The 16,033-nt window shown below is 36.9% G+C and overlaps 1 protein-coding gene and 1 non-coding gene across 2 annotated transcripts; one reads left to right on the top strand and one right to left on the bottom strand.

Annotated features, from left to right (window-relative positions):
• Positions 1–2,599: 2,599 nt before the first annotated feature.
• On the bottom strand, positions 2,600–15,096 carry LOC112087461. Its single transcript, XM_024157381.1, has 8 exons — positions 15,022–15,096; positions 14,844–14,910; positions 14,470–14,566; positions 14,271–14,395; positions 14,108–14,192; positions 13,902–14,031; positions 2,862–3,080; positions 2,600–2,785 (listed from the first exon to the last, which is right to left on the bottom strand). Exons 1-8 carry the CDS (start codon positions 15,094–15,096, stop codon positions 2,600–2,602), a joined length of 984 nt encoding a protein of 327 aa, XP_024013149.1.
• LOC112087680 lies at positions 10,572–10,678 on the top strand. Its single transcript, XR_002900226.1, has one exon. It is a non-coding gene; the product is annotated as a small nucleolar RNA R71 (small nucleolar RNA).
• Positions 15,097–16,033: the final 937 nt, after the last annotated feature.

Genomic DNA, 16,033 nt, shown 5'->3' with positions numbered 1-16,033 from the left:
GTTGTTTTCCTCAACCTTTAGGTTTTGTTTGGTTAAGATGGCGAGACGTTTTTTTACATGGTCCTTTATATGTATAGCAAAGCAAGTATAGGGTTTGGAAGGTTGTGTCGTTTTGTAAAAATAGAATAAATTGCAACCTTTGACATTTGTTGCACTACGTGACTTACGAACAAACCAAATTGGTTACATTCAATTCATAGGTATATTTGACTTTTATGTTGATTAAATATATATAGAAAAATATGTAAAGATGGTAGAAAAATATCATATCTTTTACTGACTACTTCTCTTTAATTAAATCAGTTACTTCATTTTATTAATTACAAATAATTAATGAGAGTAATCCCAAAATTTATGTACTCTATTTTTTAATACATACACAAATCACGGACCATACAAATTTTGAATATCATAGTTATTTTTTGTTGAAAAAAAATAGAGTACGATTCAAGAAAAAATGCTAACACAATTAAATTGTTTGGATAATTTATATCAATCAGAATAATATATAAGTTAAGATTTTCAAGTTTAACACTATAAAAATAAGAAATAGGAAAAAATAATCTCTTTTACTGAGAATGGTTTTCATATTCATCGTGGACCGGAGGAAAATCAATGGAAGTTGCAAGTCTGAAATAATATTATGATTTTTTATAATTATATATATATATATATATATATTTATATTTATAAATATTAAAATACAGGATACAGTATCAAAGATGGAATAAACATATCTCAACCTTGCTCTTTCCACTTCTGGAGTAGGAGGATCCTCGAGAATATCAGATATGAATATTTCCGATTCAACTATCCATTCATCTAAATACATAGATATACTCAGTATATGGGAAAAATATATATGTAAACTTATAATTAATTAAACTATCAAATAATGAGGTAGTTAGTTACCTCTCCATCTAGTGAAAGAGAAAAATCGCAATACAATAATATGCCTAGAAGACCTTTCACGATTCTTCCAAAGTTCTTCAAATTTCCTTGCCAAGTTATCCCAAGCAATACATTTCAAAGATTCTCCACTGTATATTTAAATCATTTATAACATTATTAATATACTTTAAAATTTGTAAACAATATACACATAACATATGTTTTGAGGATAAGTTGTACAGACCTGAAATCTTGAATTTTAAAACGAATAAGTGGACGTTGCGTGGGTGTGTCCGATGTATCGGGCATAGGAACTCCTAACTGAAGTTTCTGAACAAATGTGACAACACCGAGAAGATCAACTGCAAAAATAAAAGACTGCAAAAATAAAAGACTGCCTTTAAATACATGTTGGAGTTCCTTAGATAAACGATTTAAAATAAAAAGTTGTAAGAAACATACCAAGATATCTATCTGTATGAATAAATCTATATAAAATATTCATGAATGCACAAAAAGAGTATATTTCTCTGGAAGACTTTGGATCGTGTTTGTCAACAATAGTATCCTCGAGTAAATGTATATGATAGTTGTTTGATGATATACTTGGACGAATCACTCTGTCAGTAACTTCAAAATTACCAAGAAAAACCCAATATCCTTCAACCAATGCATACTCGAATTTGTCCATTATATCATATTGAATAGTAGACAGGTTGCGATTACCCTACACGGTTTATCAAAATAAATAATTAAGAAATACATTCCTAAAACATATATACGGTAAATCTTTTCAAACCTCCAAAACTTATAAATTCATCCGCAAGAATTAACATCCGATTAGGTCGATCGAAGAGAGTATAATCATAACAATCTCTTAGTATCTGTACACAAATACGATATCCGCCGTTTGTCTTCTGAAGATTGGAAACTCTTTCACAAGGAGACATTGTTTTGTTAAGATTGAAGATAAAAGAGAATAAGGAAATGAATAGTTTTCTATGTGATGGAGTAAAACGGTTATGGTTTTAATGTCGTCTTAATTGATACTTTCGTTTAAATTTATGACAGTTGGTTGAACCAAAAATTTTAAATCACAAATTAAAGTTTAAAAAAATTGAATTAGAAAAAAAAATTCTAGGGCAAAATTCAAGTTCCACAATTAAATAAAAATATGCAAAAAAAAGTTCGACAATTACCATAAAAAAAAAAATTAGCTTCTTATATGAAGGAGTGAGTGAAGATCCAGACGATGGATTCTCAAGTTCGTCAGAACTCGTAAGGATCATCGTCAGAACTCATAAGGAGTATTTATTTAAACTACTCATATATTATACTTCTATTTTTTTGATGCAAATGAATTAAAATGTATAACATGTGACTGGCAAACATAGTATGCAAAACCCAAACATATTTTATTAATAATTCAACTTATAGAAACAATTAACTAACTACAAAAAAATAAATATCCGAATGCTCAAAATACAAAACCAAATATTGGAAAAGAGAAAGTTATTCAATAAAAAAATTGAATAATAACAAATTCATAAACTCCAGAATATATGGGATCACATCTTCCCATTTTTGCCTCCCTCTTTGCCAACAACTTTACCACCACCACGTCCTCTAGTTCGCCCTTGGCAACACCTTCATTGGATTTACTTGTAAGAAGAGCGTTCACCAAAACACCATCACTCTTCAGTGTATCCTAATCAATCACTTCATTAGCATATGTCTTTTCCACACTGTTTCCACTATTACATGACTTCTTAGACGATGAGGATGAGTCGACTGAATCTTTAGGATCATCACGCTCACGCTTTGATAAAAGAGTTTTGATATTGCCAGAAACATCATCCGAAGACTCTTGGCTATGTGTGTTCATCAGTGATGCCTATAAATAATAAATTTTCAAGATATAGTATTGTCTCATAAATATAAAACATACATTCACATCATATAAATTTTACCTGATCGCCATACATGAGTAAACTCTGATCACCCCCATCTTCAGATTCATTCGCATCATCAACGGTGGTAGTCAAAACCTGATTGCCTTTCCAAACCTTTTCGACCTTGTATGTATTACTACCACTGTAGAGATTTTCTTTCTCAACACAAATTAGAAACTGAAAAGTCTTCCCAACCAAGTTTTGCAGTACATCAGGAACGACATATGGATCTTGTATCTATGTTGAAAAATAATAAATATTTGAGAAATGATTTTTTAATATAAAATTCATTGAAATAAAATATATAAAGTGTATAATACCTCATCGTATGTTGATGCGGTGTTGAGTGTCAACTACGTGAGGGAACAAGTTTTACCCTTAACAAAACAAATGAAAGCCGCAAGTGCACAGCTAATCAGTTGTAGTATTTAGGGATCGAATCCACAGAGATTTTTGTGCCTGGTATTCTTCTACGGTTTTTAACTTTATGTCTAGACTAAATTGGTTTTAAAGGTTGGTTGTTTTTCTCGAATTAAACTAAAGCAAAAGAAAGCAAATAAATCTATCCTAAAAAGCAAGTAAGAAAATCGAATGAAATGCAAATGGAATAAGTAAAATATCGAACTAAACAAAAATAAGGCAAGTAAAATATCGCATGAAAGGTAAATAAAGCAAGTAAATAACGAACTAAGGAAATTGAAATGCTGGTCTAAGAAAGCAAGTAAAAATCGATGGAATTGTAAACTATGGCTAAAAACGCTGAGCTTTTGGGAACTCTAAGGGATCATAATCGGTTTTAACATTAAGGTAGATAGATTGGGATTGACGGATAACAATATATGGGTTCTAGAGCTAGAGTACGGCGGTATGACTACGTCACTGTCGTGATCATAACCAACTGTTTCTCGCAACCCTGACCAGTAGGTTTCCACTCTGGCCCTGGAAGGGAGAGAACGCAAGAGCTGCACAAGACTCGTCAATACTCACGATCTCGCCGCAGGTAGGTTTCCACTCCTACGGAAAAATCGCCTGTTTCATTCTAGGGCTGATACTTAATAAAAACTTTCGCAACACTAACTATCTAGATCAGATACTAGGTGATCAATCAAGCATACATGCAATAAGAACAAGAATAAACAGAGAACAGGTCGAAATCCCAGATCTATAAACCTAGATGTCTTAATCGATTATGAGAGCCCCTTTCGGGAACCCTAAGCCCAACTCTGGATCTACTCAGACATGGCTGAGTTCGACATCATCATTGGTTTTAATAAAAGTAATGAAAAACAGTAAAGAAAAGAGATAAAGAAAGCTTCTCTATTGAAGAACTCGGACTTGAACAATCTTCTACAAAAATCTCATAAAAACGGCTAAAGGAAAAGGGTTTCTGTAAAGTATCAAAGGTTCTCCTAAAAACGACCTAAATGACATGTATTTATAGTCTCCAATACTCCATGGTCTCTAGGGTTCCGGAATTGAGGCTGAGAATGACTTTGGGCTTCAGATAAGTGGGCTTTAAGTCGGAGCTTGAATGCAGCGGTCGGGAGTGTTGTGACCGCGGCAATTGGCTTGTTGGCCGCGGTCGGGAAGCTTCTGACCGCGGCAAATAGCTTGTTGGCCGCGGTCGCGTGAGTTGCTGGCCGACTCCGCGTGGCTTCGGGGCTAATGGAATATCTTGAGATCCAACCGTTGGAATGTCTCCAAACCAAGTGTATTTGAAAGCTGGTTGATTTTTCTATAAGTTGTCCAGTTTTGAGGGTGATCAGACGGTGAGAAGGTCTTCGTCTCTCTATGAGAGTTCTGACGGTCTGCATTTATCCAAAAGAGTCTTTTTGTTCCATTTTGTGCCTCTTTATCCCAAATTACCTGAAAAGTCTTTTAAAATCCGGAAACATAGAAATCCTTTGAAAACCTTTGAAAATGGAGTAAAAACACCTGTAAAAGATATTAAAGTGATCCATAAAAATGGTCAAAATCCGGTGTTATCAACTCCCCCAGACTTAGTCTTTTGTTTGTCCTCAAACAAAACAAAGGCTAAATCTCGGCGAGAGGTTTGAAAACGCAGGAACTAAACAAAATCTCAGAGACCAAACTTCTAGACCAATATCAATCAGTATGCATCAATCGGGAATAGCCTAGAAAATTCTTACTAGCAATACAGGCATAACTAGTCCGTTAATCCGTTATGCAGAAATCTATGCACTAAGATCTAACTTCCAGTCAACTAGCTCTTAACATTCATTAAAAATCTCGGTGGTTCTCATCATAGAAAATCTAGGCAAGGCAATCTAGGCTAGGTGTAAAGAAGGATTATTTTGGGGGTATGGCTTAAAGTGTTTAAGGGTTACCTGAAGATCTGGAGGATGCAGGACATTATGCAAAACCGCAAGAGAGAATGAAGCTGTTGGTATCCACAGTTTTCAGTCACTTTCTTCTTGACATAGATTCATGGTCTTCTTCCTCAAGTTCTCTCCAAACTCCCCCAGACTTAGATTTTTGTAAATCTTTCAAAACAATAGCTCCATAAATGAATAGTTGTTGCTCATTGCTCCACAAATTTCGACAATCTAAGACTCATTAGGCTTTTTGTCCCTTTTTTCTTTTTCACGTTTTTTTTTTTTTTTTTTTGGAAAAGAAAGGGAACACCTTTAGATATAGAGTCTTAGAGAGCACGAATTTACCAGTTAATATCTGTCTTGTAAAGCTTTATTATGTTTCTGATACTCTTCCTTCCCAATTCCATTCAGTCTCTTTTGCGAGTGACTGAAAACTGCGTCGCTCCTCTTCTCTCCGACATTTTTGCACATATCTGCTGATATAAACTAAAGAGAGAATGCATGAGGATTGAAAACAAAGGTTTTGGGTTTAGGGTATGGTACCAGATAAAGATAAACTGGTCATCTAGGACGACAAAGAGTGGTAAAAGTGGGGTAAAAGACGTCCTAGATGTGTATGTCGGCGCCTGCCTAAAATCAATGATGAGAAAATTAGGTATCAATATTAAGTTCAAATAAAATGAGCTAGTATATCCTGTCAGATAGAATCTCCATGAATAGAAGTCCTCTGGTGGGAGTACTCTAGCTACCGCCTAGTCTAGTGCTAACCACAAATGAGCTATCATGCATAGTGTAGAAGTGTGCAGGTCTAAATCATCATAGTTTTGCGTCAAACATTCCTGAAAAATACTTAATGTCGAATAGGTTACATATTAAAATATAAAAAGTACTTGAAAATTAAAAGCAAAGCAGGGAAATGATTAGTACGGATAGACATCCTCCCCCAGACTTAAATCACACTGTCCCTAGTGTGAAAAAGTTGGTGATAAGATGGTGAATAAAAGCGAAATAAAATAAGATAAAAGAAAAGAAAATGATGATAGAACCGTGATGGTAGTGAAGTGCTGATCAATCACTCATCCTCCGAAGTGTCGTCTGCGAACTGGTGCTGCTCCTGTAGGAAGGTGACAACGCGCTCAAAGCGTCGTCCCTGTCTCTCAACTCTGCGCTCCAGATCGGAATGAGTATGAGATGATGTAGATGATAAGGTGTGGCCGGTCGGAATGGATGGCTGAAAATGAGCACGGGCCGCAGCTGCATCATGCCTCGCCTTGGCCACTATGTACTGGCCAATGGTGAATGGTAGACGAGGAACGGATGGCAGAAAATCATCGGATTCCGGAGTCCATCGAGGGCGTCCTCCGTTGCTCAATCTCGGGATAGATGATGAAGGTAAGCGGACTCGGTGCTCCTCAGTGCCAGTGCAATACTTGTAACCAAACCTGTCTGGATCGAAAGCGGCACGAGAGATAGTGTGATCGCGAGAGAGATAAAGTAGATCATACCAGACATCGGGAAGTGGATCATCAGATGAGAAATCAAATCCTACAGCCTGTAGTATCGCTGTAATAGCACTCCCGAAAGCTGGAGTAGCGTCATCGCAACCATGTAAATCATGCTTCACCTTTACCATATTCTGCGCTATGATCCAGGCAAAGCAAGCAAGTCGTGGATCATCCATAAACGGAATCTGAAGTGTAATGAGCTCAGTCTTCAAAACACCTCCCATGTTGGCTCTAGAGAAAATCGTGTGTGCTAAGAGTTTGTGCACAACTCTCACTGCTGGGTGGCTAAGAAGGGCTGACTTAGATCTCCCACTATCATAGGCTCCATGACCCATCTCTCTCCACAGGTTAAGATCAGGTTCATCTTCAAGGTAAATGCCATCAGTGTATGGAAGCTTAGGAGCTTCACAAACCTCGGAAATGGTGAGAGAATAAAGCTGTCTGCGGATAGAGAATGACAAGATGCCATCTGATGCTCTGGGATTCATCCTCTTCGTGTGGTGGAGTGTAACGGTTGCTAAAAGCTCACGGACTAGCTCAGGATAAGTCGGAAGGTTCAGCTCCAAGTAGGGTCTCAGCTTAAGTGCATTGATGTACCAGATCACATCCTCTCTGATTCCAAGCATCTCGAGTGTATGATAATCAATGCAAGGCATGGGTTTGATGTTCAGCTTCTTGAAACGCCTTGCATAGTCCACTCTCGGGTTTGTCTCCCTCCCAATGTATCGAATCTGTGGTGGTTCGGGAGGTGCTCGTGTTTCTCTTGAGTGTTGGAGCAATCTCATCACATAGCTTCTTCTTCTCGGTCTGGCTTGGTTCAGCATGTACTCTCCTAGAGTAGCATCGTCGGGAATATCATCGGAGCTGCCACCAGTTCGACGGCTCCTTCGGGATCTGGTTTCGTCCATTTTCTGCAAAATAAAATGATTCTTGGAAAAAGAGTGAATTTTGGATGCTAATTTTAACACATTAAGATCTGTTATACTAATACTGGTATAAAGAGATTAATTAAAACTAGTAGCAAACAAAACTGATATTAAATCAGAGAAATCAAGTAATTCATGACCAAATTCGGATTTTTGATGTCCTCAACATAGAAATCTTCTAAAAATCGGTTTTTATGAGCAATTTCCATGTGAATTCTAAAGATTACCTAATACTAATCACTAATCACACAAGACTAAATCAAATTCATCAATTTTGCTGTTCCAAATTCGATTTTTATGAACCATGTAGAATCCAAATTTCAAAAATCTCAATTCCTCTTAAGCTAGGTGATAAAATCGATTTTTAGATAACCTAAATGGATAATCTAATGGATAATCTATCATTCTTAAGCTATTTCCACCATCAATAGACCAAGATTTTGGGTTTTTAAAGAAAACCCTAAGTTCAAAATCGAGTAAGAATGGTGAGTTTGAGGTTCATACCTTGCTGGAAAGAGAGAATTGATGGCAGAATTGAAATCAGCTTTGAAAAAGAGTGAGGTTTGAGCCAAAAATCTCTTAAAAAGCTTAAGAATTGAAAAATGTGTTCTTTCTCCTAAATCTCTATGTCTTTTGGAGGAGAAGAGAAGAAATAGTTTTGATCCAAAAAGTTTGTTTCTTTTCTTTAAAAAGCGTTTTTGAAGCAAAAACGGAAAATTTCTGGAAATTTTTACGTTTACGGGAACTTACCTTTTCTGGTTTGCACATTAGGAAAGTTTAAAACTTACGGAGGATCTTTTCGAGTTTTACCAGGAACATTTCGGGAAACACCGGGAATCAACGAAAAACGTCACAAATCCGCGACATCACCTCAACGACCAACGGCCGCGGTCAGGAGACGCGCGACCGCGGTGGATGAGGGCTCGGCTGCGGTCACATTCACGGTGCCGCGGTCGATGCACCTTTGGCCGCGGTTCCGTCTGTTGCGACCGCGGGTCTTCCTCCTGCGGCCTATTGTCCAATCTTCTCGTCTTTGCCGGGCCGAGCAGATAAAGACCTACCTTTTCTCCTTGGTTTTTCTAATTTTCTGATATTTTTTTTTTTGTGTTTTTTTTTTATAAAATACCTAAAACTTAAAAAAGAAAAAGAAAGCATAAATTCTAAAAAGGAAAAAAAACTAAAAGAAAGAGTACCTAAATGGGTTGCCTCCCATTAAACGCTTTTGTTTTAAGTCATTTAGCTCGACGTAAGCATGAGGAATCATGCTGATTTGAATGGCACTCCACTTGATGTGCCTTTGTCACTTCTGGTTGGTGGAGGTTTTACTTCTTCTCCTTGAAGAGAAGTCTTCTTACCTTTAATCTTTTTTCGGACTTTAATGTTGTTCAGAACCCTTTTTGTGTTTTCGATCAGCTCCTGGATTTGGTCCTCACTAGTTTCTGTTGCATCTGGTGGAATGATGATCTTGATCTTTGCAAAAGCTTTCGGCTTTTCCTTTTCTTTCTCTTTTGGCCTGTTTCCTTTGCTTGGAAATTCATCTAAGATAGTAGGATAGTACCTTTTTCTGTCCACATTGAGGAAAACAGCATGCCGGTTTGCGATCGATAATTGCTCCTACTGTAGCTAGGAATGGTCTCCCGAAAATGAGTGGCCTCTCCTTGTCTTTATCCATCTCCAGGACTTGGAAATCTGCTGGAAAAATCTTATCTCCCACTAGAACTTGTAGATCATGAATAGCCCCTTCAGTATCTTTTTGAGATGAATCTCCAAAGATAACCTTAACCGTCGATGTCCTTAAGGTTTTTATGCCCAATTTTTCGGCAAATGTCTTAGACATGATGTTGACATTGGCTCCGGAATCGCACAGGCAGTCTGTAAACTTGATTCCTGAAATGAAACACTGGAAAACAAAACGTCCCGGATCATCGGCTTTTGTAAGCCTTTGAAACGGTGATCGTTCAGGTACCTTAAACGGTGGCTGCTTGGAATCGATATCCTTGTACAGTGGTACAAAGATTGGGGTTTCTTCTTTCTTTTCATCGGTTCCGACCTCTTCTTCGGGCAATGTGGTTATGGCGTTGCAAAACTTCTTAGGGTTATCTTCAACACTCCCCGGAAGACTCCACTTTGCCTCTTCATAGAATCGGCTGTTTGGGCAACTTGCACATCTAACTTTTTTACGTGCGAAGATAAAGATTCAAACTTACCATTCAGATCATTGTACATGCAGTCCAATTTCACGTTTACGTCTTTAGATGTTTTTTCGTTCGTCATAACGAGCTATTGGATTGACTGTTCAAGTCTACCGATTTGTGAAGCTAGCTGGTTCGTCGTGACTCCCTGCTGTTGTACAAATTGATTATTAAAATCCGTACCTTGGTAGTTATATGGCTGTCGCGGTTGATATGGTACTATTCCTCCAAAGTTTCCACCTTGAAACTTGTTTTGGAAGGATTTTTGCTGAGTGGGTAGTACTGGTCTTGAGGATTCTCCACATTTGGATTGCGGTAAGAGAGATTGTTGTAATTTGCATTCCGGAAGTTGTTGTTGAAGTTGTTGTTGAAGTTGTTGTTGGAGCGATTTTGGTATGGCACCAGTGCTCCTACGTAGTTCACATCTTCTTCTTGAAATGCTTGATTAATGTGATCGATATCACTAGGTCCTTCATCTTCTGCGCCATTGTTGGTCTCACAAGCATGGATCGGGTGATTGTTGCTCTTCAGAAGCTGGCTCACCATGTTCTTCAACTCGGTTATGTCCTTGTTGTCCGTTCCGGCTTGCTTCATTGATCGATCATATTCAGGACAATCATTGCTATTGGCTTGAGCCAAATTTTCGATGAGAGCTCTTCCTTGAGTTATCGTCTTTTGCCCAAAATCTCCATTGCTAGCTGTATCAAGTGAAAGTTTGTATTTTGGTTGCAAACCTCGGTAAAATGTGCTCAGCAGGCTTGATCCATGAAATCCATGGTGAGGGCAATCACGTTCATACTCCTTAAAACGTTCCCAAGCTTCATAGAAAGATTCAGTTGACCCTTGTTGAAAGGTTGAGATCTTCGTTCTCAAATTGTTCGACCTTGACTTAGTGTAGAAGTGGTTCAGGAAAGCAGTTCTACATTCTTCCCAATTAGTAATCGATCCTGCAGGCAAAGACTTCAACCAACGGTGAGCTTTATCTGCTAATGAAAAAGGGAACAACTTACACTTTAAATAGTCAGGTGGAACTTGGTTTGTTCTCATCATGCTGCAAATTTCTTCAAAAAGCTCGATATGGTCCATTGGATGCTCAGAAGGAACTCCATGGAACTGGTTTTGCTTCACCAATGAGATGATTTGAGGCTTGACTTCAAACTCATTCCGGTTTGGAAATGGTACTTGAATTGCAGATCGATTCTGAAAATTTTGAGTAGGTGCATCAAAATCAGCTATGCGATGGTTCCTGGCTTGTCTTCGGTGTTGATTTGCTGGCGGAATGGGGCGGTGAACGCGTTCATTCGGCTGCATTGCTGGGTGGTCACCATCGGCTATATTGATGGGTGGATCAAGGTCTTCACGTCCTTTTCTCTCTCGGTTCTGGTGGTTTCTTGGAAGAACCTCATCCTCCTCTCCATCTTGTCGAGCATGATCACCTTCTATGTGATCATTCTCTTTGTTTTCTCCATGTTCGGACCCGTCTTGGTCCATATTTAAATTTCGATTAATAGGATCTCCAGGCTGGTCGTCGTTGGCCATTCCTTGCGTTCGTCTAAGTCTTCGAAGTTCTCTTTCGTGTCTGTCTATCTCGTCTAGAATTGGAATGTCTCCTGCAGGTCTACGCCTGGTATTCATGCAATTCAGAGAAAGAAAAAAGAAGGGAAAGATAGTTCAGAAAAACTTTAAGAAAGAACTAGAGATCAGGTGTCTAGAACAGAAGTTAAAACAAGAAAAATAGCAAAAGGCAGCGAAACAAATCCCCGGCAACGGCGCCAAAAACTTGATGCGGTGTTGAGTGTCAACTACGTGAGGGAACAAGTTTTACCCTTAACAAAACAAATGAAAGCCGCAAGTGCACAGCTAAGCAGTTGTAATATTTAGGGATCGAATCCACAGAGATTTGTGTGCCTGGTATTCTTCTACGGTTTTTAACTTTATGTCTAGACTAAATTGGTTTTAAAGGTTGGTTGTTTTTCTCGAATTAAACTAAAGCAAAAGAAAGCAAATAAATCTATCCTAAAAAGCAAGTAAGAAAATCGAATGAAATGCAAATGGAATAAGTAAAATATCGAACTAAACAAAAATAAGGCAAGTAAAATATCGCATGAAAGGTAAATAAAGCAAGTAAATAACGAACTAAGGAAATTGAAATGCTGGTCTAAGAAAGCAAGTAAAAATTGATGGAATTGTAAACTATGGCTAAAACGCTGAGCTTTTGGGAACTCTAAGGGATCATAATCGGTTTTAACATTAAGGTAGATAGATTGGGATTGACGGATAACAATATATGGGTTCTAGAGCTAGAGTACGGCGGTATGACTACATCACCATCGTGATCATAACCAACTGTTTCTCGCAACCCTGACCAGTAGGTTTCCACTCTGGCCCTGGAAGGGAGAGAACGCAAGAGCTGCACAAGACTCGTCAATACTCACGATCTCGCCGCAGGTAGGTTTCCACTCCTACGGAAAAATCGTCTGTTTCATTCTAGGGCTGATACTTAATGAAAACTTTCGCAACACTAACTATCTAGATCAGATACTAGGTGATCAATCAAGCATACATGCAATAAGAACAAGAATAAACAGAGAACAAGTCGAAATCCCAGATCTATAAACCTAGATGTCTTAATCGATTATGAGAGCCCCTTTCGGGAACCCTAAGCCCAACTCGGGATCTACTCAGACATGGCTGAGTTCGACATCATCATTGGTTTTAATAAAAGTAATAAAAAACAGTAAAGAAAAGAGATAAAGAAAGCTTCTCTATTGAAGAACTCGGACTTGAACAATCTTCTACAAAAATCTCATAAAAATGGCTAAAGGAAAAGGGTTTCTGTAAAGTATCAAAGGTTCTCCTAAAAACGACCTAAATGACATGTATTTATAGTCTCCAATACTCCATGGTCTCTAGGGTTCCGGAATTGAGGCTGGGAATGACTTTGGGCTTCAGATAAGTGGGCTTTAAGTCGGAGCTTGAATGTCGCGGTCGGGAGTGTTGTGACCGCGGCAATTGGCTTGTTGGCCGCGGTCGGGAGTGTTGTGACCGCGGCAATTGGCTTGTTGGCCGCGGTCGGGAAGCCTCTGACCGCGGCAAATAGCTTGTTGGCCACGGTCGCGTGAGTTGCTGGCCGACTCCGCATGGCTTCGGGGCTAATGGAATATCTTGAGATCCAACCGTTCGAATGTCTCCAAACCAAGTGTATTTGAAAGCTGGTTGATTCTTCTATAGGTTGTCCAATTTTGAGGGTGATCAGACGGTGAGAAGGTCTTCGTCGCTCTATGAGAGTTCTGACGGTCTGCATTTATCCAAAAGAGTCTTTTTGTTCCATTTTGTGCCTCTTTATCCCAAATTACCTGAAAAGTCTTTTAAAATCCGGAAACATAGAAATCCTTTGAAAACCTTTGAAAATGGAGTAAAAACACCTGTAAAAGATATTAAAGTGATCCATAAAAATGGTCAAAATCCGGTGTTATCATATGTCCCTTTTAAAATTTCATCAACAGATTGGTTAACAATATCCTTTGCATTTGAATCAAAAAGAAAACATTTGATCTTGCTCATGTTGTCCATTACACAAAGATGGAGTTTGTATCTACAATATAAGTTAAATGTAAACATGATTATATGTTTTTGGCAAACAAATTGTTATTTAGTAATTTATAAAATTTAGTTACCTCGCACTGACAGATGAAACTTTGGCATCACATGTTTCACATGAATAAAGCTTCTTAGTTTTATCACAAAATTTCTCGTCTTTGCGTTTTGGGATTTTGTAGACTTTTTTCCCACACTTAGTGCAAACCAAGTAAAACCATGACTAATCTGTATCAACCGCGTATATACAGTACACATGATTTTATATTTTCCAACCTGAATATTTAAAAATAGAACAGTCACCATAATTGCATAAACTCTATCGATAAATTAACACATAAAAGTTAAGGTTTGAGTTATACATTTAATTTAGTCGATACCATATATAAGGTTTTATACCCTTTAAGTATTTTATGTTATTAGATTTATATTAAAAAATCATTTTTCAAAGACATATCATTTTATCAACATATAATAAAGTTATGACGACTTTGTTATATACCTCCAGATAATCTTGCAGTTCAGCAATAGTCACCATTGGAAACTGATCAAAATTACTCTCACCATCATAAAAAATCCTCTGATGTGGCTTGCTACTCAAGAAAGTAATATTTCCGTCATTTGCAGGTAAACTTCATATTGGAAAACAATTATTATTAATAATCACATTGTCAAAATATGTGTTTGATATATAAATAAATTGTTTACCTATTTTTGAAATCAATGACATCTGGATCGTGAAGATCTATGAGCACCTTAGAGGTTTGGAAAGAACTGGTAATTTGACGTTCACCTATGATAATTTAAACAAATAATCAAAATGCATTTTATTTTATGTTGAAATAAAAATTTTGTAATTAAATATTTTTACCTCTAAACACATTGATTTTCTCAAAACGGATTACAATGATGACACCACGTTCGCCAACATTCTGAAAAGCTGAATAGACTTGCTCGCCAAATTTACCCCAAAGTGTGCATGGTAAGCACTCCTCTCTACATATAATACGGTTCAATTAGATTAGAGTAAATATTTTAAAGAATAAAAAACATTAACCGTATATACTCACTTCGCATTACACAAGTCGAACTCAAGCTTGCTTGTGTCCTTGTTCATTACAGGGATTGTTTCAAGTTCACGTACACTTTCAACTCGTCCAATAACATCTGGTATTTTGAAAAATGACGTCAGATGTATACGTATATAAATGTAATAAACTAACTATATAGATAAATAGAAACTCACCGATCAAAAAACTTGTACTTGTGGAATCGTTCAAGATTGTATCATAATCTAAGAACTCAAAAAATCGACTGTCAGATCGATTAGCACTTTTGGTGACAACAGTGGATGAAATGAAGAACATCTTGAATTGATGCTTTGTGGCCCAGTATTGACCGGATGCCTGGTTCAATGAAAAGTTCTCGATGAACTTTCATTCACCGACAACCATCAATCGCTCAAAGCGATGCAACAGGTTTTTCTTGACGGTGGCGTGGATTTTGGTACCCTGAAAATAAAAAATGTTTATATGTAAACCAGTAATAGTTAGTAGTACGAAAATGTAATTACACATTCACTTGATCATACCATTTCATCTGCGAGAATGATTTCGAGAGACCTTCACTTGCACCTTCCACCCAGTCTTGAATGGCTTTAAGTCAGCCAAAGGGGTTAACCTCATGTTGGAAGCCATTGCAAAGAATTGAATTGAAGTAAAAGTTAATAAAGTTGTAGTTGATGTAGAGTGAAATGGAATACGGTAGTGTCGTATTTATAGTGAAACAATCTAGGGTTTTCGCAATACCGTTGAGCTGTATGTAATCTGGCGGCCAAGTATATTTTTCTCAAATTAAATTGATCACAATATTGATTGGAAATAGTGAATCCTAAATTTTTTGTAAAGTAGTTGTTATTGAGTATCGATACGGTGATGCAAAATAAATGGGATAGTATTCAATAACAAACTAATAGAATATTCTCCTAGATTGAGATTTGGCTATAGCTCAAAATAAAATTTTAGGATTTTATACAATGCCGTTAAGAGGGAAGATACATTGGCGGCTAAGTATATATGTTCAAATTTAAATTTATACAATATTTTGGCAAATAACTAAATACGTCATTCTTGGAAATTGTTATTATTGTGTTAATAATCAAGTATGCGAGAAAAAAGATTTGAAGATTTGTATATTTTCTCTTATATTTTAAATTCAAGATTCTCTCATGCATAAAATGTTCTTAATATGTAAATATATTTATTGCGATATCTATTTCATTTATCCCGATTATTAAAAGCTAAATATTTCAAAGGGATTACATCTTCAAAAATAATGAATTGCCTAAAATAAAAAATGGGTCAAATTAAAGGATCTGCGTCCTTTTAAACGGATCATTTTAAAAGGACGCGGATCCTCTTTGGTTTGAGTTTTTTTTTTGTTCGTGGGATACATTTTTATACAATGACATTCATTGTAATATACCACCTAACACCGAAATCATTTTCCTAAATGTACTTCTCCTTTAATATTATAAGATAAGAGAAATTATAACAGCATATTAAATTAACCAGCTCTTTAATACACTATGGTTTGTTCACAACACAGTATAAACAACAAAATTTTACAGTGGAT

This window comes from Eutrema salsugineum, unplaced genomic scaffold (assembly GCF_000478725.1).
Source record: "Eutrema salsugineum unplaced genomic scaffold, Eutsalg1_0 scaffold_17, whole genome shotgun sequence".
Lineage (NCBI taxonomy): Eukaryota > Viridiplantae > Streptophyta > Magnoliopsida > Brassicales > Brassicaceae > Eutrema > Eutrema salsugineum.
Note: the sequence above shows the minus strand (reverse complement) of the source record. Positions and strands in the feature narration are given on the sequence as shown.

Excerpts from the sequence above, each read along its gene's own strand:
- LOC112087461 (XM_024157381.1), bottom strand. The coding sequence starts at position 15,096 with ATGGCTTCCAACATGAGGTTAACCCCTTTGGCTGACTTAAAGCCATTC. Across the intron at positions 3,081-13,901 it reads AACTGCAAGATTATCTGGAG|ATACAAGATCCATATGTCGT; the intron begins GTATATAACAAA and ends TTTTCAACATAG. Across the intron at positions 2,786-2,861 it reads TACTCATGTATGGCGATCAG|GCATCACTGATGAACACACA; the intron begins GTAAAATTTATA and ends TATTATTTATAG.